Below are 25,553 nucleotides of genomic sequence, written 5' to 3'. Positions count from 1 at the left end.
TGGTTGCTTCTTTGCCGCCTCTTGAAGCACCTGTCAAAAATGTTTTTGAAGACTGTATTTTGGGTAAGATGCAGCGTTCTAAGTTTCCAAAGGATGGTTTAGTTTGGGCCACATGCAGGTTGCAGCTTGTGCATAGTGATGTTTGTGGGCCCATGCAAACTCTGTCCTTGGGCAATTACCTTTATTTCGTGACTTTCATTGATGATTACTCCAGGCATGCATGGGTATTTCCACTTAAAGCGAAGTCCAAAGTTTTTATGTGCTTCAAACAATTTTTGGCTATGGCTGAAAATGTCTCGAAATCTACTATGGGCACCCTCCGTTCCGATCGAGGGGGGGAGTATATGTCTCATGAATTCAATGCATTTTTGGCTAGTCGTGGGATAAAACACCAATGTACAGTGCCTTATACACCTCAACAAAATGGGTGTTACTGAGAGGAAAAATAGGTCACTTATGGAAATGGCATGATGTATGGTCAAAAGTCAAGCTTTGCCGCATTCTTTTTGGCTTGAGGCCATCATGTGTGCCACTTAGGTACTAAACAGGTGTCCTACGAAAGATTTGCAGTCTATTACTCAATATGAAGCATGGCATGATAGAAAGCCTTCTATTGAGCACATGCGTGTTTTTGGATGTTTGGCATATGCTTTGGTGCCACAAACACAACACAGAAAATTGGATGATAAGGCTGTCAAATGTATTTTTGTTGGTTATAGTGCTGAAAGCAAAGGTTATAGGTTGTATCATCCGCAAAAAAAATGTATTTTGGTTTCACGGGATGTAGTGTTTGTGGAAGATTCTGTTCAGCCCTTGCTGTCATGTACTAGAGATAGTAATGTAAGCTCACATGACATTTATGACACTTTGTTGCCTCTTTTTAGTGGTGGAAATACAAATGTAAGTTCCAATGAGGCAAATGTACAGCCTATGGGGGTTTCTGAAAATGTTACAGATAAGCCTATTACTGATGCAGATGTACATGATGTTCTTGATGAGGAAAGGGCTGAAAATGAGCAAGCTAGAGGTATGCCAAAATGGCTGGTGCACACTTTGTGTGACAATAAATTGGATGCACCTTTGTCTAGCGGTACTCGTTCAGGCTCTCGCCATGCATCTTATGCATCAAATTGTTATGCTTTGGCTGTGTCTAGCTTACATGATGTTGAGGAGCCTCTGTCTTTTGATGAAGTACATAATTCAGAAAATTGGATGGCTGCCATGCAATCAGAATATGATGCACTTATAGAAAATGACACATGGACTTTATGTGATTTGCCTCCTGGCAAAAAGGCCATTGGTACGAAGTGGGTTTAAAAGTTGAAATGCAAGCCAGATGGTGAGATCGATCGCCCTAAGGCTCAACTTGTTGCAAAGGGTTATGCACAACAAAAAGGCATAGATTATGAAGAGGCTTTTGCTCCCACTTGTCGTATGACTACTGTGCGTTTTCTATGTGCATTGGCAGCTCATTTTGGTTGGGATGTGCATCAATCAGACATTGTTACTGCTTTCTTGAATGGTGACATATTTGAGGAAGTTTATGTAATGCAGCCTCATGGTTTTGTCATAAAAGGACAAGAGGACAAAGTGTGCAGATGTAAGAAGGCTTTGTATGGGTTGAAGCAATCTCCTCGTGCTTGGTATGAGAAAGCTGACACTCATTTGGTCAAACAAGGCTTGCGTAACAATCCAACAGAAAGCACATTGTATGTAAAGCATGAGGGTGATGTACTTCTCATTGTGGTTCTTTATGTCGATGATTTGCTGATCACTTGACCAAATGAGAGACATATTGTTGAATTTAAGGCTGATTTGAATGCTACTTTCAAGATGAAAGATTTGGGGCTGTTGCATCATTACTTGGGTATACAGTTTAAGCAGTGTGATGGTAGTATTGCCTTGTGTCAGAAAAGTTAGATAGAGACATTGCTATGTAAGTTTGGACTTGAGGATTGCAAACCTATTGCCACTCCCATGGAAATGGGTTTGAAGTTGATTCTACATGATGCTGGCGATCCTGTTGATGTCACTCTTTACCAAACTGTTGTTGGCTCCCTCATTTATGTATGCAACACGAGGCCAGATATCCAGTTTCCAGTCTCACAGGTCAGCAGATTTATGCATAGCCCAGAGTCTAAGCATTGGCAGGCTGTTAAGAGGATTTTCCGCTACCTTAGTGGCACTTTACATTTTGGCTTGTTATCCCAAGGGGGGATCATTGCCGCCAGACTTACATGCTTTTTCGGACTCAAATCGGGCTGGTTGTTTTGACACGCGAGTGTCCACAAGTGGTTTTTGTTTCATGCTTGGCAGTTCATGTATATCATGGTTGAGCAAGAAGCAACCTACTGTGGCCACTTCGAGTTGTGAGGCTGAGTACAGGGTAGTCTTCACAGCTACGGTTGAGTGTGTATGGCTTAGATGCCTTATGGCTGATTTGAGTGTTGGACAGGACACTGCCAACACTATCTACACTAACAGTCAGAGCGCATTGGCAGTTGAGAGGAACCCAGTTTTTCATATTCGCACAAAGCACATTGAGGTGCATTACCACTATGTCAGGGAGAGGCTCTCAGCAGGAGAGATCAGCTTGGCTTATGTGCCAACACAAGACAACCTTGCAGATCTTTTCACAAAGGCATTGTCTCGTGAGAAGCTTGAAGCTTTCCGCAAAGCTTTGGGCTTACTCCCCTTTGTGGACTGATCATGTCCTTAGGGCATTGCACTTCCCTTTACTCATGTGCCAGCTCTCGTTCACGACATCACTCCAGGGGGGATTTGTTACCATATACATGTGGTAGTGATGTGTGTGAACACACTAGGACCGCTGGAGCATTTTTTCCCCTCTTAGGAGGTTTTCCCCCCCGTGCATTGTATATACGCCCATCACTCTAGGGCTATCTATCTTTCCATTGCACACTAAGTAACACACTCTCTATTGTGTGCCTTGAGCTTCCTTCGTCTTCTCCAAGCTGTGTGCATTTCTCTGCAACCCTAATTCCAACACTGACATGTATGGCAATATCACTTGATGCTTAATGCCTTTCATAAGATAAAAATCCTGCAATGAGTGAGACATATACTCTCCACCTCTATCACTATGCAATGTACCAAGGTGCTAGCACACCTCACTCAAACATGCATCATGTCCATTATAAGAACAAACTAGAAATGACCACACATCAGTTTGCACATGAGAAACCATATTTGCATCACTTAATACATGTGTAGAAGAATTCGAAGTGGATACATGATTACCGGAAATCTTTAACCCTTCGCTTCTATGCTCTTTAGTAATCTAATTCGGACATTCCTTGATGTAATGTCCGCTTTTATGACAACCAATGCATCCTCATGAGAAGGTTTTGAGTCTTGTATGTTCTTTTTTTATTGCTCTTCTTCAAGAAAACGAGAAACCAACTTCTAAGAGAATTACAAAATTTTGAATATGAAGGAGGCAATGAAGCAAGAGTCCACATGCTAATTATCAATGAATTGCCAAGGAAACTTAGAGCCGGGTCCCTCTCTTCATGAATGATATTAGTGAGAGGAGTTTAATTACTCAAAATAGTGTTCACCCAAGCCGTTTGTGAGTTTAATGATATGAAGGAGATAACCTTCCAATAAAATTGTAATGCTATTAATATATACAAATTGGTTTGTATTAAGAGGATTGGAAGAAAACTAACGCATGAGAAATCTTTCCCTTTTCCTTGCTGAACCTGCATGATGCCTTCTTACATATTTTTGGTAAGGAAGTAAGAAACCCTTCCCTTTTTCTCCATGAGGACTCCTTATATGAGACAACATGCATTTCTTTTTACACCTTCATACCACTAATACGATTGAATCGTAGAAGGACTAGGCACTTAGCCCCGTGGGAACGCAAGAGCTCTAGACTCTAAATAGAGAAAATTCTATGGCACGATAGAAAAGTAAAATAAAGTGTGTTTGAGGCTCAAACAACTTCCCGAAGGTGAAAGTCCCTGTATCTCAGTTTAAAGCGATTTGCTGGCTGGTTATTAGAGTGTCGGAATACTGATGGCGCTCGCTGCTGGCATCGGCTACGCTTTGTTGGCGCTGGGCCCTGCCTTTGCCCTCTTTGTCTCTGTCATTGCGGCCAAACCCATCTTGGTCCTGCTCGTTCTCTCCAGGTAATCATACACAGCTTATCTTGCATACTTATGGATGGCTTTGACAGGCAAATCTTGGACTTTTTGGGCAATCCCATGGCCTCTTGTGCTGTTAACATTGTAGTACTATGCTCTCATTAGCCAGCACCCCATGCAGGGCGCCTGCTTCTTATATATGTATGACATGTATGACATTGTTTGTTGTGTGTGAATATACCCACCCTCAAACCCCAAACCACCACACACACCTGCCTGTTTCCGGGAGATGGTCTACAATTCAAAGGTGGATGCACAGTGCTTTTACTAAAAGTTTGAGGATTTGAAGCCCCTAGGTGGTCCCTTTACTCTTACCTTGAGTATTGGTGATATGTTTTGTATTTGATATTGATTGCACAGTTGATTGGTGGATATATTCTCCAATACAAGTGAAAAAGACAGTTCCGGTGAAGATTTTAAAGAAGCAAGTTGGAATAGTGGCAATATATGTGCTCTTTAAAGTCTGTATGAAGTCTGGCATATTGTACCTACAGGTTTGATCTTGGTAGATGTAGAGGAGCGACGGACATTTGGTTTGATCGTAGGGAGATTGCTTGAGTAGCTAGGTCCTATCTCCGACGACTTCTTTGGCAAACATGATCCTCAAATGATGGCCTTTCCGGTCTTTCAATTCTCATAAGTTCGAGTTTACCGATGGTGTGATTCTCTCTGAGTCTCGAGTTCCTTGAGATTCAAGTTTTAATATAGAGTTACAGAGGAAGCAGTTTTACTCCAGGTTGTCTCAAATTTTTTTGTAGTAGTTATTATTCTCTTTCCCTGGGATTGAGTGGGAAGGGAGCTTCCTAGCTGGAGGGGAGCTCTCAGCTTTAGCTCTAGATCTTTTAGTGACAGTATTTTCTCTGTTCTGATGTGGGGTTGAGTCAGTTGTTACCTCAGAGCGTACTTTTGAGTATACTTCTCTTTTAGAGGGGCCTTCCATGTTATTATCTTCAATTGACTACCGGTGCTCCATTCAACAGAGTACCATGCACGAGGTCTTCTAGTCTTTCATTTTTTTTGCCTATTTTTTGTGGCTTTGGATGGTGTGCTGAAGGCAATAGTGCAGTTAGTATCTTGGCGGATGTTCTCTTCATCCACTTTGGTAGTTGCTTCGTCTTTCGGATTTGTGGTGTGATAGAGTTGCTCTTTCTAGTGTATCCGAGCAATATTTCTTGTGCCTTGTCTGCAAGAGTGATCCCTTGAGACTATACTATTTAGGATAGTGGAACACACCTACTTCCCTTATCCTTAGACTGGCATGTTGTTCAATACAGGTGGATAGTGGTTCTTCTTGGACTAGGAACCGGTTACAGTTAGCTTGAGTGAGCATGCTTTAAAGTGGGAAGGTGTTCTTCTCGATTGTCTTGGATTTGGTTCAAGGTTTCAAAGGTATATTTTCTTTTGGATTCACCTAGCTTTGGCGATCCAGCTAGATAGGTAGAGACTGTTGGAGAGTTGTGGCAGTTATCCATGGTCCGGTGTCCTCCCTTCAGAGGGGCATAAGCCGGCTTGGGAGCCAATTTCTAGGCCTACTTCCTTTCGGTTCTGGTGATTCCATGTACAGTGGACAAGATCGACAGTCTATTTGGTGGCTTTCTATAACACCTTGTTCTTCTCTCGTAGAGCTTGGATGTAGGGTCTTTTGATCTTACCGTATTAGTTGCAGTCTCGATATTGATGCGTGTTTCTTTTTGTTGGATGTATGTTCTTGATTCACTCTGAGAGTGGGTTGATATTCACTCGAGATGTGTTCCAGACAGATAAATATCAATAGCACTTTTCACTCTCACTTTCGATGAAGTTCCTTCGGATGCAGTTTGCAGTTCATCATTCTATATGGTGGTTGGTGCAGTTTCTTGGTTCTTTGTCATTAGATAGTTGATTTCTCAATAGCCTCGGTCGTCCTCATTCTTTGGACTTTGCGTAGCAACTTGGAGATTGTGGCATGTGATATGTGACCGGAGGTGCAGGTTTTTGACTTATCCTCGAGAGTGAAGCTCTTGAGAGTTGGGAAATAATCTGGATGCCAGTACCTTATGCCTTTACCCTCAGTTTTGATGCATTCTCTTGCAGCGGTACATTCTGCAGATGTTGGTTGTGCGACTTGTGAGTTGGTTTCGTTGAGGAAATTCTTGTTAGAGTTGGATTTACTTTCAGTAGACACCATTTTACTTCCCGGCTTTTGGAGGTAGTGGTTGGATAATACTACGGCACCGTGTATTGTTCGACCTCAGAGTCTTGTTACAAAATATCCTCGTCTACTCAACCCTCTCTTTACAGTTACAAATTGCTCATTCTAGCTTCTTGGTCTGTTCTCCTATCCAAGAGCTAAGAGGGAGTTATGCCATCCAGGGACACCTTATGTGCATGTGGACAAGCTGTAACTCCTACTTCGAGGGTAGTATAACCTAGAAAGTGTTCTGTTACCCTTGTGAGCCTGGACTTAGGACGTGCTGTCACAAACTGGGTGACGTGGCAGGTCCCGGACACACCCTGCTGACGTGGCACAGCCTTGTGAAATGCGCTGACAGGCTGACGTGGCAATCTGTACGGATGCTCGCAATTTCCACTGACTGTTGACGTGGCAGATTCTCCGCAAAACGCGGTGGGCTGCTGACATGGCAATATGTACGGATCTCCGCAATTGGCGCTGGCTGCTTTTGAATGGCAGATTTTTAACCAATGCTTTTGGGAGCCATTGGTTTTGAGTTTAACTTTTTGGGGCTCATCTTTTAGGCATCCCTTGTAAGAATAAATAAGTCTTTTGGGCCTCATTACTCCGAGCATTTGGACGCAGAGGCTGAGTGTGAGCTCTCGCGGACTTTCTTGTACTTTGCACACATATTAATATAAAAAGAAATACCAAAAGAGGCGCCAATCTTTGGGGCCAATACCTCTTGGCACGGAACTACGCCGGGCCGTGTCGTCTTTTGTGAACTGTTTTGAAGTGAATCTCTGATGTGTTGCGGTAGAGTCTTGACTTGGTGTCCAAGTTTGTTACAATGGTATCAGAGCGCGACCAATTTCTCGCCTGTCAGGAAATCCGATCCTTTTCTCGCGACACTCATAGATTCCAAGAAGAATCAGTCGACTTCTTTTCTTTTGCATCGGCTGATGCAAAAGGAGATCATGAAGAAGATTCAACTGAATTAATAGAGGAAGAGTATGGGCCACCTCGGCCTACTCAGTACGAACTTCAAGAGATGGAACGTCGAGAGCAGGTTGACGAGTCCACAAAAGCAGATGATTAAATTTGCGAAGGATCCTCAGTTTGCAAAATTTTTTCACAGCAATCTATCGCAGAAGTGCACCCCCAGTGGCAGAAAGCTACAGAACCACCCATCAAACCGGCAATCAAGAAACCTCCTTCTCCAAGGATGTTTACCGAACAAGAATTATAAGAGGTGGTTCAAACACAGATCAGTCACCTTTTGGACGCGAACCAATCGATCCAAAAAGCTAGTGAAAAAGCGCAAGAAGGGGATTGACTACCCTGGTTACTTGGGTCGTCAATCTTCTTTTGCATCTGCAAAAAAGCAGACGAAGCGAGTACGTTTTGAAGGACTACCCAGTTCCTCTTCTTCCTCTTCTTCTGACAGTTTTTCTAGTTCTTTTGACTCGAGCGAGGAGGACAAAAAAGGCAAAAAGAGAAGCAAATAGCAAAGCTTCGGAAAGGGCAAGAAAAAGGCAAAGAAACCCAAATTTCGCCCAGTTTCTAACAGTTCTACATAGGAGTCATCCTCTGACAGTTCAGACTCCGATGACCATATGTTTTATGCAAAGAAGAAGCATTTTTAGAGAGCCAACCAATATGACTTCCTTGAAGATAAAAGCAAGAAAGCAAAATAATTCAAAGAAGGTGGATAGTCGATTAAATTTGAATCCTTTTCTGGGTTCCGAGATGCTCCGAGGGCTTTGGCCTTCATTCAGCAGTTTGACATAGCCTTCTGTGGAGGGCACTACTCAGAGCACTTCAAGATTAGGAGGGCTGCATCTTTTCTCAAAGGAAATGCTTGAACATAGTGGTCCACTCTTCTTCTAAGGAAGGAAGCTTCAATCAAGTGGTTGAAATTCAAAAGGCTATATTTCTTCTTGGCTGACTCAAGAGTACGAACGAGATATACGAACCGCTTGGAATTATCTTTGGATGACCAAGGGAGATTCTTTGGATGCTTATTGCGAGAGATTTTGAGACTCTTTTCTATCAACGTCTTCATTTAAGAAGGTCTCTTTTAAGGAACAGGTTGAGAGGTTTTGCTACGGACTCCCTACAGAGATCCGAGACTATTGCCTAGAGCAAAAGTGAAATTCTATTCAAGAATTGATGGGTCATGTGAAACGGGGTTTCTCGATACGTTCGGGAAATTTGACTTACCCCACTGATGAGATCTTGGCTTAGAGAACTCGAGAGACCTCTAATAATGAAAGTAGAAAGAGAAAGAGTTTCCAAGAAAAGAAAGATAAGGATACACGACCCCGGCTCACTCTTTGAGAGAGGGCCATTTACATTAGAGAGGGGAAGTGTTTTGGTTGTGGGGAACATGGGCACATCTTCGCAAAGTGCCCCAAAAAGGCATAGCAAGAACAGACTGAAGACAAGCCAGAGAGTTCGAGAGTAGCAAAGGAATGTGGCAGAAAAGGCAAGTTGAAAGCAGGACTGGGTACCAGATTGCATGGGTACTGACCCAAGCCTGATTGATGAAGGTACAAAACTTTGCCGAGCTTGTGGCAAAGTGAGATCAAGAAGCCCTGATTTTCTTCGATGGAGGAGCCAAGGCCAATTTCATTTCACCTAAATTGGCGACGCGGCTCGAGATTACATCCGACAGGATGGGACCACCTGTAGAGGTAGTTCTAGCGGCACCCGAACGGGACATAGCCATTACATCTGTCATTGGCAAACTTCGGTTGCATTGTCAGGGGTATTTAGGGAACAAGGACTTTTACATAATGCCCTTGGAAGGTTGTGACGTCCTCCTAGGAGTCCCTTGGTACCATAAGAACAACGCCGTGGTCGATTATCGGGCAAAGAAAGCAACTTTGACGAACGAAAAGGGCCGAAAAATTGTACTTGATGTAAAAGTCCGTCCCTATTGTATCGGCTTCGGCCATTTCCAAATTAATGAAATCCAGTCTCTTTGTTTACTCGATCTACTTGAAAGAGTTAAATGATGAACACAGAATGAACATGTCTGAACTTGATAGAGAACGCCAAGATTTTCTCCACACTCATGCCGATTGCTTCTCTGAGGGCCTACCAGGTGAGTTGCCCCCATCTCGACCTGAGGATCGCCACCGAACTGGCCACCTTACCGTGTTAGCCGAGCCCAGAATGAAGAGATTATGAACCAAGTGAAAGACCTTTTGGAAAAGGGTCTTATCTAGCCGAGTACTTCACCCTACTGCTCTCCGGTGTTGGTTTTAAAGAAAGACGGATCTTGGAGAATGTGCATTGATTACAGAGCTCTCAATAAAATCACCATCAAGGACAGATTTCCGATTCCAAGGATCGATGATATTCTTGACGACTTCAGGGATCCTCTTGTTTCAGCAGGATTGATTTGAAAAGCAGATATGTTCATATTCGAATTGCGCTGGGAGATGTCTACAAGCCAGCCTTACGGAAGAGCTTTGGTTTGTATGAATTTTTGGTCGGAAGAGCTTCGGTTTGTATGAATTTTTGGTCATGCCTTTTGGTCTTACCAATGCTCCAACGACTTTCAACCGAATGATGGATAGGATTTTCAGAGAGTATAGATCATTTGTCGGCACTTTCTTTGATGACATTATAGTCTTCTCCAAGGATGAAGCAGAACATAGACACCATCTGCTACAGGTCTTTCAGGCATTGCGAGATCACAAGTTAGTCATCAATGCCAAAAAGAGTGAATTTTTCTTGCCGGAGATATACTTTTTGGGAGACATCGTTTTAGCAGCAGGAGTACAGATGGACCCGGCCAAGATTGAGACTATACGTGATTGGCCAGATTTGAAGAATGTTCATGAAGTTAGTAGCTTCTTGGGTTTGTGTTCTTACTATTGTCTGTTTATTCGAAAGTTTGCAAAGGTAGCTTCCCCTTTGCACATTCTGACACATGGAGGAGTCCCTTTCTCATGGGGACCCATAGAGGTGACTGCCTTTCAGACATTGAAAGAGAAGTTGACTACTGGACCAATATTGACTTTGCCGCAAAAGTCATTTGAAGTATATTGTGATGCTTGTGGTCGTAGTTTGGGAGCGGTCTTAATGCAAGAAGGCCATGTAATTGCCTATGAAAGCCGATTATTTTCAAGGCCAGAATTGACAATACCGATTTATGAGAAAGAGCTTTTGGCAGTGATCCATGCTCTTACTCAGTGGCGACATTACCTGCTTGGAGCCGACTTTACAGTATTCACTGATCATTAGAGTTTACGCTACTTCTTGTCATAGAAGCAGCTTTTGGAAAAGCAGATATGGTGGGCTAACATCTTGTCACAGTTTCACTTCTAGATTGTCCATGTTCAGGGACAGAAGAACTTGGTGGTAGATGCTTTGTCTCGGAAGCCACTAGTCTTGGCTATTTCCGCGATTGTAAGTGCAGAGGAAGTGAATGTTTGAACTTTGCTCAAGATGAGTGCTCCGAACTGTGCTCGAGGGTTCCTCTTACTCACGGAAGGGAGAGCCTTCCGTTCCTTTAGTGAGAGAGTGCAATGGACACAAACAAAGTGAATGGAAGTGCATGAGACCGAGAGATAGAGAAGAGAATACGACACGAGAGACGTTGTAAAACCCTCCTCCGAAGGCCCCACTCTCTATGGCGAGAGTGGTCTACTTATGATTGCACAAATCTCTACAATGCTTGGACTTGCCGACGATGAGGACGACGACGAGACTGGCTGAAAACTGAAATCGCTAAGGGCTGAAATCTGCAAATCTTTATCTGCTGAATTCTGATGCTATGTTGATGACGACGATGCAACGACGACGCGCTGAAAACGCAGATGCTGAAATCTGCGTTTTTCGGGCTGAATCTGCAAACTTCGCAGGATCTGACCGTGCGGCGAGGATCTGCTGCGGGAAGGTGAGATCTGCGAGGTTCGGGACTTGATCTACGGTGTCTAAAGGGTGAAAACTGAAAACGCTGGCCTTATGGCTGATTCTGTCGCGGTGAATCTACAAAACGCCGGGGCTGATCTGCAAACCAAAAACGCTAGGGTTGAAAACTGTTTTGTTGTCGCAGGATGTCCTGCAAATGCAAAATGCTAGGCTGATCTACTGTGTCGTGATGACGCCGGGCTGAGAAGTTACCTGTTGAGTGAGTGCTCCTGTTGCCTCTTCTGCCAGAAAGTGCTAGCGCTAGGTTTTTATTTATACAAACTTAGCAAAATTGCCCTACCTACTTTCCAACAAAAGTCACTTAAAAATAATAAGTGAAAAATGTCAAAAATAGGGAAAATAGATCTATGCACTGTAAAAATGCTACTGATGGGATCTGACTGGAATCTGGTGGTCATGCTGTGTGCAACCAGAGGATATGCATCTACTCTAAGTGTCTGGACATGCACGGTCTGCGAACAGACTCACAAAAGTGCCAGATCACTTCCTATTCTAGACTGACTTGACTGACTGAACCCTTGTCATGTTGTAGCTTGTCTACGAACACATAGGGTTGGATGTGTCACGTGACATCCCCTCCTTTTCAAAGTGAGGTACTGGAACCGAACTGTATGGCGTCGAGGGAGATCGCCAATAGCATTCGGAATCCTGGAAGGGACTCTTCGCCGGCCCACTTGGATGTGTGGGTTGTGCGGTACTTGAACTTCATAAAGGTCTGCAACGCTTGCTTCTTTGGGCCGCCCCGAAAGCGACACAAAGTCTTCTGTGGCTCCTACATGCTTCAACTTTGTCTAGAGTCATGCTTTGTCCTTCTTCAAGAATCTCCATGGCTTAAAATTCTTGAAACCACTTCCAACACAAAAACATGAACATACCTATTCCATGTAAAGTGATTGGAAAAAATATCGTCTTCCTCAAAGACTGTGCATGCAATGTAGATGAACAAATAGACGGAGTGTCAAACCGTTCACCACACACACGCAAACAATGAGATCGAATCTTGTCTTGCAGATCTATATCAATCAACTATGGCAAAACACAATAATAATGCCCATTCTTGGTGCTCATACTTTCATGTGCTCTGTCTACAACTGTGTCGTGCCAAGGAAGAGACATGGAATGTGACTTCCTTGAATGCATACTTTTCAACTTTTCATGAACAATCCGCATACATTCGTGCTCTTTCATGAGTGAAACGTGCTCAATATACAATATTTCATGCCTAGAAAAAGAGATCACATAAAGACGCTGACGAAAATACAGGAAACGATCATGAATGAAACACTTGTACAATGCGTGCATAGTAATCATCCGAACACATAATACTTCCTGTGAGGGTCCTTTGGACCGAGGCTCGGGAGCCAAGATCGGTTCTTCCTGAAGGGGTGCTTTGGACCTAGGCCCGAGAGCCAAGATCGGTTCTTCGTGACTAATCGCATCTGCAATGAGGTTAGTTTCACTAGAGAAAGTATCAACTAACACACCATCCTTGTGAACAATCACATCATCTTCATGCAACTCATCATGCTTGTGAGAAATCACATCTTGATCATGCAAATCATCATGCTTGTCATTGTCATCCAAATCATCATGCTCATCATTATCATTCAAATCATCGTGCATATCATCATGCAAATCCTGTGTGTCATGCTTTGGAGAAGAAGAGACTGAGAGAGTCTCTTTCTCTTGAATCTGTGCTAACTGCGCCTGCACAATAGAAAAGAGTCGCAAGAACTCTTTTATGTGTTGGTCGCTCTGTTCTTGTCTTGCTTTGGTCTCCCGATCAAATGTTGCTTGTCTTTCGTTGTTCTCGCGATCCAATTTGGCTTGACTTTCTTTGGCCTCCAAGGTCGTACTTACGCTCGATGGCTGCCACGCTTTCTTCGTAGTCACGATCTATGGCTACCATTGTTTCTTCGTAGGCCTTTCTTTCTGCTTCTCTTTCTTCGTGTGCTAACTTTCTTTCCATAAACAACTGCTTCCACTCCTCCATAGGAGTTAGTGCAGTCCTTGGCGTAGATGGGGAAGGGGGAGGGTCGGAAAAACCTCCTGGTGGGGAAAATTCTTCTTTGCCTCTCTCATGCTCATCACCTCCAAGCGAAGTATCCATTCCGCTTTGAGTGATGACCATCCATTGAAGTTGTGGGTTCTTGTGGTCTTGGGTTCTTAAGTTCACGAGGAACTTGGGTCTTGAGTTCTTGAGGTTCTTCTTTCGCTTGCAATCTGTGTTCGAGAAGGATCTTCTCTTCACCCGAGTTCTGCTCTTTTCTGCGGGTGCACCCCTTGGCGGCCTTCCGCTCACACCAAGGTTGCTTTTTCCTACCTCACGTCGATTGGCCGGCCGCTAAGTGCACGGTCCGCTCTCAATGAGTGAAAAGAGGCACAAGGGGAGGCTGGACAAGCCCTTCTTTCTTGGGTTTCCTGTCACTCTTCAAAAACACGATTAGGAATCGACACGCCCAAGTGAACTTGGGTTCGTGCGACCTCAACAAGCAAAAAAAAATTCTGTGGTTCTTGTGGTTCTTTCCTTGAGTGATACAGAACACTGCCAAAGCTCTGATACCAATGTAAGGTGGAGCGGAAGTGAATGTTTGAACTTTGCTCAAGATGAGTGCTCCGAACTGTGCTCAAGGGTTCCTTTTACTTACGGAAGGGAGAGCCTTCCGTTCCTTTAGTGGGAGAGTGCAATGGACACAAACAAAGTGAATGGACACAGTGAATGGAAGTGCATGAGACTAAGAGATAGAGAAGAGAATACGACACCAGAGTTGTTGTAAAACCCTCCTCCGAAGGCCCAACTCTATGGCGAGAGTGGTCTACTTATGATTGCACAAATCTCTACAATGCTTGGACTTGCCGACGATGTTGACGACGATGAGGAGGACGACGAGACGGGTTGAAAACTGAAATCGCTAAGGGCTGAAACTGCAAATTTTTATCTGCTGAATTCTGATGCTATGTCGATGACGATGATGCAATGAGGATGCGCTGAAAACGCAGATGCTGAAATCTGCGTTTTCCGGGCTGAATCTGCAAACTTCGCAGGATCTAACCGTCCGGCGAGGATCTGCTACGGGAAGGTGAGGTTTGCGAGGTTCGGGACTTGATCTGCAGGGTCTAAAGGTTGAAAACTGAACGCTGGTCTTATGGCTGATTCTGTCGCGGTGAATCTGCAAAACGCCGGGGCTGATCTGCAAACCAAAAACGCTAGGGTTGAAAACCGTTCTGCTGTCGTCGAATGTCCTGCAAATGCAAAACTCTAGGCTGATCTGCTGTGTCGTGATGACGCCGGGCTGATCTGCTGTGCACAAATCGTCAAGGCTGGTCTTGTAGATGAAAAACGCTAGGGTTGTCCTGCTGATGCAGAAAACGCTCGGCCTCTTGGGTTCTGCTGAGAAGTTGCCTGTCGAGCGAGTGCTCCTGCTTCCTCTTTTGCCAGAAAGTGCTAGCGCTAGGTTTTTATTTATACAAACTTAGCAAAATTGCCCTACCTACTTTCCAACAAAAGTCACTTAAAAATAATAAGTTAAAAATGTCAAAAATAGGGAAAATAGGTCTATGCACTTAAAAATGCTACTGATGGGATCTGACTGGAATCTGATGGTCATGCTGTGTGCAACCAGAGGATATACATCTACTCTAAGTGTCTGGACATGCACGGTCTGCGAACAGACTGACAAAAGTGCCAGATCACTTCCTATTCTAGATTGACTTGACTGACTTTTCCCTTGTCATGTTGTAGCTTGTCTACGGACACATAGGGTTGGATGTGTCACGTGACAACGATTCATCATAGAAGCTTCGAGGACATGGTTGATCTGTACGCCACAGATCCGGATTTTTTTGATGTACTCACTCAAATACAGAATGGGGAGGTAGTAGCGGGATATTCCATACGGGATGGCTACTTGATGAAGAAAACGATGTTGTGCGTCACACAGCCGTTGAGGAAAAAGGTTTTGACTGAGTGTCATTGTCCACCTTTTACGTGTCACCGCGGCATTGACACCACCTTGAAAGGTGTGGAGCGTTACTTCTTTTGGCCGAGACTTAAGAAGGATATGGACGACTTTGTACGCAGTAGTTTAGTATGCCAGAAGGTCAAGTTTTGACAGGCATAAGGCACAGGGATTGTTACAGCCTTTACCCATTCCCACCCGCCCTTGGGAAAGTATTGCTATGGATTTCATTTTTGATCTCCCGAAGACACAGAGTGGGCGTGATGGCATTTTGGACTGTCATCGACAGATTTAGCAAGCAAGCTCACTTTATTCCAGTGAAGAAAATAGTCAAGCCAGATTATTTAGCGAGACTGTTCATTGCACAGATTTTCATACTACATGGCATGCCTAAGACAGTAGTCTCTGACAGAGATCCCCGATTCACGAGTCTGTTTTGGAGGGTTATTTGGGAGAACATTGGCACATGGTTGCAGTTCTCATCATCTTTCCACCCGCAGACAGATGGGCAATCTGAGATTGCAAATTCAGTTGTACTAGGTTTATTGAAGTCTTACATTTCTGATCAAAAGACTCAAATGGGAATTTTTTTTGCCCTTGCCTACAATAACACGATCCACTCTTCGAGGAAGAAGGTGCCATTTGAGATCATTGAAGGTGCTCTGAAGGTTCCACCCTTCCTTAGCACGAAAGATAATTTTTTGAAGCCGACCAGTACACGAGGAACTTGGACACTGTATTTGCCAAGGTCTGGGAGGCTTTAGCGAAATCTCGGGAACGAGACAAGAAGCAGCAGATCGACACCGTCACGATTTGAAATTAAAGGAAGACGATTGGGTGCTCTTACGTTTTGAGAAGGCACACCTAAGAAAGAAAAAGGGAAAGGAGCGGCTTTTTCCAAAGCTTAGCATGAGGTATTATGGCCCTTTCCAGATAAAAGAAAAGATAAATAATGTCTTCTTTAGACTGAAGCTGCCCGATACTTGGAAGATTCACAATGCATATCATGGGAGTCTATTGAAGCCTTTTAAAGGCGATGTGCCTGATGAGCAACCCGAAGTGGAGGAAAGCGAGGAGATACTTGTTCCAGAACAAATATTGGCACACAAAGACAGAAAGATAAAAGGTAAAGTGATTAGGCGGTTCTTGGTTAAGTTCAAGGTCTATTGTGCATTGGATGCAAAGTGGATGGAGGAGGAGGACCTAGCAGATACTCCTCAAATTTTGGAACTTTACCATGAAGCATTCGGTTTAGCATAGTCTACTCCGATAGAACCCCGACTTTAGCGAGGGTGAATCTAGTGCAGTGGGTTTGCACAAGAGGGGAGTCACTCTGCTCCTTTGTCAACGGATTACCCGGATGTTGAAAAGAGTAACTGATGTTCCCTTTGGGTTTCAGGGATACTGAAGGGCTGAGTAGTATTCTACTGTACGACTTTATAACTGGAATTCTCGAAAATGAAAATGATTGATTTGTACTTGACTTGTTTGAGTGCACGAACTAAAAGACGAAATGATTGCAACATTTTGGTCTCATAAATCTCTATAGACATGATTGCAATAAGGATTAGTTAATCGGGCATCCGTGAGGTCCGGAATGGATCTAGATGCGATTACTAAATACGTTGCCGATTGATCATGGTTTGAGATGTGGAATGAATTTGCATGGGATTTGTCATGTGATGTTCTGTGATGTCTTGTGATGTCCGGTGATGTGACCGTCCTCTTGTACAAGTGCTAGATATGTCGTGTCTAGTGCCTCGGTACTAAGAGTCAGTGTCTACTAAGACAGTTTATGGCCTCTGTCTGTTTTGCAAGCGTAATCGAGGGCGATTACATTTCTTTCAAGAGGGGGGTATGTCACAAACTGGGTGACGTGGCAGCCCCCAGAGACACCTTGCTGACATGGCACAGCTCCGTGAAATGCGTCGACAGGCTGACGTGGCAATTTGTACGAACGCTCGCAATTTCCGCTGACTGTTGACGTGGTAGATTCTTCGCAAAACGCACTGGGCTGCTGATGTGGCAATATGTACGGATTTCCGCAATTGGCGCTGGCTGCTTTTGAATGGCAGATTTTGAACCAATGCTTTTGGGAGCCATTGCTTTTGAGTTTAACTTTTTGGGGCTGTGCTTTTGGGCATCTCTTGTAAGAATAAATAAGTCTTTTGGGCCTCATCACTCAGAGCATCTGGACGCAGAGTCTGAGTGTGAGTTCCCGCGGACTCTCTTGTACTTTGCACAGAGATTAATATAAAAAGAAATACCAAAAGGGGCGCCAGTCTTTGGGGCAAATACCTCTTGGCACGGAACTACGCCGGGCCGTGTCGTCTTTTGTGAATTGTTTTGAAGTGAATCTTTGCTGTGTTGCGGTAGAATCTTGACTTGGGTTGTCACGTGACACATCCCAACCCTATGTGTCTATGGACAAGCTACACCACAACAGGGTTCAGTCAGTCCAGTCAAGTATAGATTAATAGTGATTTGGCACTTTTGTGAGTCTACTCGTAGACCGTGCATGCCCAGTCACTGAGTGTAGATGCATATCCTCTAGTTGCACACCGCATAAGCATAAGCATTTCCATCAGATTCCATCAGAGTCAGTTTGGGGATTTTTCAAGTGACTTTATCCTATTTTTCCCTATTTTTAACATTTTTCACTTATTTATTAAGTGACTTTTGTTGGGAACTCAGTAGGGCAAATTGGGTAAGTTAATATATAAGCAGACCCAAGTTAGCACAATTGGGCAGATGAGCAAAGAGCACAACAGGCTTCCCCAAGCAGCAGGTGCTCCCTCCCTCTCTCAACAAGACCTCCCCAAGTCATCCCCTTGGTGAGCCATCCCCAACAGTTAGCATCGCCATCCTCTCCCCATCTTTGGCGTTTTCCCCACAACAGCCTATCGCCAGCAGAGTCCCCACCATTGGCGTTTTTCCCCATCGTGGACAGCATCAGCCATTAGCGTTTTTGCTAACGCTAGCAAACTTGTCTTATCAGCGTTTTTGTGTAGCGTTTTCAGCATGGAAACAACAGCCCTTGCAACGTTTTCAGCAGGTACAACAGCAGGTACCAACAGTCCTAAAAACGCAGCCAGATAAAGACAAATCCTCAGCGTTTTTGCCACCGCATGAACCCCGACAAAACCAGTCATTTTCAGCCATAAAAACAGCAGCAAAAGTCATTTTCAGCCACCAAAACAGCCCCGAAATTCAGCAGATAGAAGACCCCAGATTTCAGCCCTAAGTCGTCGTCATCATCACTGTCGTCGTCATCAGCATAGTCCAAGTTGCATCAGTCCATTGCATACGCATTGTACCACTTTGTGCAATCAAAAGTAGACCACTCTCGCCGACGAGAGTGGGGCCTTCGGAGGAGGGTTTTACAACCTCTCGGGTGTCGTATCTCTCTTCTCTCTTTCTCTCAGTCTCATACACTTGCACGCACAATATCCACTCACTTTGTTCGTGATCATAGCACTCTCCATAAAGACGGAAGGCTCTCTCCTTCCCTAAGAACTAAAAGGAACCTTGAGCAAATATAGATCACTAATCTTGAGAAAATACAACATTCATTCCGCTGCACCTTACATGGGTTGTCCAAGTTTGTTACACGTGTATATACCCTCTAATTGCACATGAGCACCACCATTGTCTGCTGCTGGGTATAGGCACTTGGGAGTGTTGGTACTGCATGTGAAGCACCTTTTATAATGAGTTTTTAATATATCATTAATAAGTGCATTTCTATGAAGTCCTGGGGCATTCTAACTGCATTCTTGACCAAGGCTTTTGTGCATATATAAGTGACCCTAGGGGTGTCACAAAGTGATGACGTAGCATGACCTAAAGGATAGAGTCTGGACTGAGAGGGGTCAGGGCCTTATAAAAGATGAAGAGAAGTGCTACCAACTTGCAAAGCCTAGTCGAGAGACTTGAAAATAAAGACCAATGATTTTAAAGTTCCAACTTATGGGCTCCTGTCCGACAGGGCCTAAAGGGACATTAGAAGATTAAAGTAAAGCGGGAACCCCCAAATCACGTGGAGATGCTTACCTGGCAGCGCTGCATGGACGTTCCGCAAATCGCGCTGGCTATTGACGTATCGAAGCTTTTCATAGTCACTGCTTGTCACGGGGACGAGCACCACGTGCCAACGGAAAAGAACTGGCTGAACAACACGAAGCACTTCAAATAACAATTGAACTAAAAGAGATGCACGACACATGAGATGGGGAGTGGTGGAGTTTCACCCCAAGAGAGCACTGGCCCCAAACGTTGATGTCCCTTGCGGTATTTCTTTATATTGCTTTAGTATCTCGTTCAAGTGCCCACTTTGGGCACACTTTTAGCATAGCATTCTAAGTGGCCACATCCTTTTGATGCATCATGGTAAAACACGGATCTGGAGTTATCCACAAGTCCACACTTACCATACATATGGACAAGAGCAATCCCAACAAGTTTCTCACCTTCATGCGCATTGTACAACGCAACAACATTGATGGAAAGCCCTCGAAAGGCGGGGTTCACTATATATAGATCCTATGTAGCACGTGCATTTCAAGAGTTATCTATAAACCTTCATACTCTACAATTTTTCTATATACAGAGACCCTATATGTACCACTTGTCTTGATAAAAATATCCTTTATGTACCAAAATTCTTACTATTCCAATTTAAAATTCCCTTATGTATGAACTCACATGCTATCGTACATTTTCTGAGTGATTCCTCTCCCAAACCTAGGTGATGGAAAGCCCTGCTTCCAGGGAGCCAAACTAGCACAAGCAGTCAAAGCACAAGTTAAAGTTACCTCATAGGCTCATTGGGGTCAAAACCATGGTTTTGCATGCAAAAAAACCATCTAATGCTTCTTCTCTAGAATTCCATCCACACATGCAATTATCAAACCTATCCACAAGACCACATTATGTGGCATTATTCGATTGAAAGAATTCCTCACTTCCCTAAGGCACCCACACTTAGCATACTTATATATTAGGAAAATCCCTAGTGAAAGCTCTTTATCATAGCCATAGAAGACTATAAATTTGTGAATCTTTTGCCCTTCTTTGAGATCAAAGAGGCAAGTACAGACATCAAGTGCATGCACAAGTGTCGTTGGTGAAGCAACCATTATACGTTGCAAATGCATTTGAAACTAAAGATTCAAAGATTTCAGGTTGTGGTTATTGTGCACATAGGCGGCAATCATTGCAGTCCAAGCCACAACATCCCCATTTAGTAGGTTGCTCCAAGGAATCCACTTTAAAATATGTAATTGTAGCCCATGAGTTCACCAGGAGGGTTTTTCAATTTTAAGAAAGTTATAGGTTTACATCGGTAAAAAGGGGGTTAAAAAATATTTTTCAAAAAAAAATCTTCATAGTTTAAAGAAAGAGGGGTCATTTAATTCATGAAAATATGCATGTGATGAACTCAGTACAATGCCAATACTCGCGCTTTGCACCTTCACCTAGAAGCGTGCCAGAGAATGAGCCCATGGCACAAGTTTAAAGGCCCTTGGCCTATGAAAAGCAGTTACATGAAAAGCTTCAAACTCAAAAACACTTGGTTTGTAAGTTTCTAGCACGTTTTGCGGAAATCCGTACAAGTGTCACGTCAGTATGCCAATGCGTTTTGCGGGCTGCCCGTAGAGCTGCCACGTCAGCATGCTCCACACAATTCTTCTCTCTGTGTGTGTGAGTGGATTTTGCTTTAACTTTATGTCACTTGGGCTGTCACGTGACACATCCCAACCGTATGTGTCCGTGGACAAGCTACACCACAGCAGGGTTTAGTCAGTCCGTCAGTCTAGATTTAGCAGTGATCTGGCACTTTTGTGGGTCTATTCGTAGACCGTGCATGCCCAGTCACTTAGCATAGATGCATATCCTCCGGTTGCACATAGCATGATCATCGGAATTTTCATCAGAATCCATTAGCATCAATTAGGGGAATTTTCCAGTGCATTTAGCCTATTTTCCTATTTTTGGTTATTTTCACTCATTATATTCAAGTGACTTTCCAACAAAAGTAGGTAGGGCAATTTTGCTAAGTTAATATATAAGCAAACCCAAGTTAGCACTTTCTGGCAAAAGAGGCAGCAGGAGCTTCCCGCTCAACAGGCAACTTCTCAGCAGTACTCCCCTCAGCAGTAGACCAACCTCCACTTTCCTTGGCGTTTTCCCACAGCATTCAGCCATCGCCATAAGGACCCCTCCCTTGGTGTTTTCCTTCTCTTGCAGATATCGCCATCACACCTTCTCTGTTGGCATTTTTGTCCCTGCAAGCTCAGCGTTTTTGCAGCCAACTACTAACGCTAGGATTGCTGCCATGCCAGCGGTTTTGATCAGCAAATTCAGCATTGAAGAAACGCAGGTTCTCAGCCTTTAGCCAAGTAGCAGATCAACCCGAGATTGGTTGCAGATGTTCCCCCATTTTCAGCCATAAAAACGCAGCCAAAACAGTCATTTTCAGCCACCGAAACAGTCCCGAATTTCAGCAGTTAGAATATCTCAGATTTCAGCCATCAAGTCGCCGTCGTCATCACCGTCGTCGTCATCGGCATAGTCCATTGCATCAGTCCATTGCATACGCATTGTACACCTTTGTGCAATCAAAGTAGACCACTCTCGCCGATGAGAGTGGGGCCTTCGGAGGAGGGTTTTACAACCTCTCGGGTGTCGTATCTCTTTTCTCCTTCTCTCAGTCTCATTCACTTGCACGCACAATATCCACTCACTTTGTTCGTGATCATAGCACTCTCCATAAGACGGAAAGCTCTCTTTCCCTAAGAACTAAAAGGAACCTTGAGAAATAAAGATCACTAATCTTGAGAAAATACAACATTCATTCCGCTGCACCTAACATTGGTATCAGAGCTTTGGAAGTGTTCTGCATTACTCAAGGAAAGAACCACAAGAATTTTTTTTTTGCTTGTTGCGATCGCACGAACCCAAGTTTACTTGGGCGTGGCGATTCCTAATCGTGTTTTGTTGAAGAGTGACAGGAATCCCAAGAAAGAAGGGCTTGTCTAGCCTCCCCTTGTGTCTCTTTTCACTCATTGAGAGTGGACCGTGCACTTACCCGCCGGCCAATCGATGTGAGGTGGGAAAAAGTAACCTTGGTGTGAGCGTAAGGCCGCCAAGGGGTGCGCCCGCAGAAAAGGGTAGAACTCGGGTGAAGAGAAGATCCTTCTCCAACGCGATTTGCAAGCGAAAGAAAACCTCAAGAACCCCAAGACCCTCGAGACTCAAGAACCTCAAGAACCTCAAGAACCCAAGATTCTCACGAGTCAAGGACCTCAAGAACATTAAGACCCTCAAGAACCCAAGTTCCTCGTGAGCTTAAGACCCCAAGATCATAGTGCATGGTCGTCACCCGAAGCGGAATGGATACTTTGCATACAGGTGATAGCATGAGAGAGGCGACGAAGACTCGTCCCCACCCGGAGATGATTTCTTCAACCCTCCCCCTTCGCCATCTACTCCAAGTCCACCAAACCCTATGGAGGAAATGGTCAAGCAGATGACGGCCATGATGGATAGATAAGAAGCAAATCGCATTGCTCAGGACCGTGAGCGCCTTGCTCAAGACCGTGAGCGCGACGAAAGAGCCCGTGAACGCGACGACGGAATTGCAAGAATGGCCGCAAACCAAGAAGCCAAGGACCGTGAGCGCGACGAAAGAAACGCAAGATTTGCCGCACAACAAGAAGAAAATCGCATTGCTTTAGAACGCGAGCGCGACGCAAGAAAAGAAATAAGGAAGGAGGAAGCGACAGCATGAGCCGCAGCCTTGCAGGTCGAGCGTGAAGCTCGAAGGGAGCTATGCACTCAAGAATTGCTTGCCCAAGTCTTAGCCTCGAAGACCGAACCACCCAAAGATCGTGGAAGTTCGTCAAGTGGCGCAAGCCACGACGCGGATCCTAACCATCTAGTCACAGAAAAGTTGACTTTCAGTAAGTATGACGGTAAGATGGATGCTACGGTTATTCATTCTTGGTTGCATCAATTTAATGCTTATTTTCCGACAACTAAGAAGACAGGAAATAACAAAGTTTTGATAGCACCTATGTACCTTGCCAATGATGCCATCAATTGGTACCACGCATGGCAAGAGGCACAGCTAGCCGCGCACCTAGAGGCAGCCGACGATTTCACGCCCCTCTCTTTTAGTTGGGCTGATTTCCAAGACAAGCTCAAGGCGCGGTTTATGCCACCTCAGTACCTCGCACGATTGAAGGACAATTGGCGGTTCTCAAGCAAAATGGTATGCCGGTTATGTCTTTTTCTAATCGTGTTTTGCAGCTAGGTACCCAACTACGCATGTCGGATGATGAGCGCAAAGAGGCTTTTCTCTTTGGATTGGACGAGTATATCAAGTACGATGTGGAGGTATTTGATCCAATTGATCTCAACAAGGCGGTAGCGATTGCTCTCGCATAGGAGATGAAGCACAACAAGGGAAAGCCTAAGGAGAACAAGACTTCCACAAGTACCTCACAGACTTCTCAGAACCCTCAGAACGGTAAGAATGATAACTCTTCTAACCAATCTACCAACAGTATCTCATCAAAGAATTCTTCCAATGAATCTAAGGGTAAGGCTAACACAACTGCTAAACCTAAGCTTACCCTAGATGAAAAGGTAGCACAAGGAATTGTAGGAGGATACATCACGTCGGAAGAACAAAGCACTTATTCTAAGGAAGGTCGTTGTTTTCATTGTCACATTAAGGGTCACATAAAAAGAACATGTCTTAAGCTTGAATCGAATGAATCTAAAGAACCCACAACACCCACTACATCTATCAATGCAATGAATGATAACACGGGTGTGCCCAAAGTTTCTTAGGACCCTCCCATTGATGATTCTCTCATTAAATGTTATGGTCGTACGTCGGGGCACTATTTTGTCATATTGTTTGACACAGGTAGTATGCATGACGTGATCAGTTTCTCTCTTGTTGAGAGAGCCCGCCTCGAAGTTAGTCCGAGATCTCCTATCGAGGTCTCTGGCTTTCGTCCTGGTATGGACGCTCTCATCACGGAGGAGTGCCTTGATGTGTTATTTGCAATTCAACAGACTGTCTTCACTAGAAGATTTGTTGTTTCTCCTCTCTCAGGATGTGATATGATTTTGGGCATTCGATGGTTTCGTGATAATGATGCTCTCATGAAATTTACGGCTAACACTATAACTCTCAATGTCGACAGTGATTCTCCTATTGTCATTCATTGAGAGGACATTGCTCCTTCTCCATCTCTCATTGCTAATAAGCAGGACAAGGTTGAAAGGATTCTGGATAAGGAGATTCTCTCAATCTCTTTTTCTCCACAGCATGACACAGAGGATTTGCATGATTGTGTGAAGCATGATGATGATGATTTGATTGACAATGATTTGCATGATCAAGATGTGCTTTCTCACAGGCATGATGAGTTGCATAAAAAAGATGTGATTGTTCACCAGGATGAGGTATTAGTGAATGCTTTTTCTAGCGAAGCTAACCTCGTTGCAGATTTGATCAATCACGAAGGATCGATCTTGGCTCTCGAGCCTTGGTCAAAAGCACCCTCACAGGAAGTATTATGTATTCGCATGATTAATACGCACGCATTGTTCGAGTGTTCCATTCGTGAAGGTTTCCTATATTTAGTTAGCATCGTTATGTGATCCCTTTTCCTAGGCATGACATATTGTATGTTGAGCACGTTTCTCTCATGGATGAGCACGAATGTATGCGGATTGTTCATAAAAAGCTGAAAAGTTTGTATGTCAGGAAGTCACATTCAATGTCTCTTCCTTGGCATGACACAGTTTCCGAAAGAGCACATGATTGTATGAGCACCAAGCATGGGCATTTCCATTGTGATTCGCCACAGTTGATTGATTTCGATCAAACAGAAAAGATTCTATCGCATTGTTTGCATGTGTTTGATGAACGGGTTGTCACTCCGTCTCTATGTTCATCTACATTGCATGCACAATCTTTAGAGAAGACAAGATTTTTTTCCTTCACTTTACATGGAATGGGTATGTTCATGGTTTTGTGTTGGAGATGTTTTCAGGAATTTTCAGCCATGGAGATTCTTGAAGACGAAAGAAGCAGGACTCTAGACGAAGTTGAAGCATCGAAGGAGCCACAGAAGACTTTGTGTCGCTTTCGGCGCGGCCCAAAGAAGCAAGCGTTGCAGACCTTTATGAAGTTCAAGTACCGCATGACCCACACATCAGAGTGGGCCGGCGAAGAGTCCCTTCCAAGATTCCGGATGCTATTGGTGATCTCCCTGGACGCCATACAGTTCGGTACTAGTA

General features: G+C 44.1%; 1 protein-coding gene across 2 annotated transcripts in view; it reads left to right on the top strand.

The window, feature by feature from the left end:
* The first annotated feature begins 3,967 nt into the window (after positions 1 to 3,967).
* Positions 3,968 to 25,553, top strand: part of LOC147424953 (gamma-secretase subunit APH1-like protein) — a 62,376-nt gene continuing 40,790 nt past the window's right edge. Inside the window, exon 1 of one of the 2 annotated variants that reach the window (XM_086499537.1) lies at positions 3,968 to 4,157. In XM_086499537.1, coding sequence (XP_086355663.1) covers positions 4,045 to 4,157 — 113 coding nt within the window. In that variant the 5' untranslated portion in view covers positions 3,968 to 4,044. The remainder of the gene's footprint in view (positions 4,158 to 25,553) is intronic. The other variant, XM_086499536.1, reaches the window with a different exon arrangement.

This window comes from Adiantum capillus-veneris, chromosome 25 (assembly GCF_014529385.1).
Source record: "Adiantum capillus-veneris isolate H3 chromosome 25, ASM1452938v2, whole genome shotgun sequence".
NCBI classification, from domain to species: Eukaryota; Viridiplantae; Streptophyta; class Polypodiopsida; order Polypodiales; family Pteridaceae; genus Adiantum; species Adiantum capillus-veneris.
Note: the sequence above shows the minus strand (reverse complement) of the source record. Positions and strands in the feature narration are given on the sequence as shown.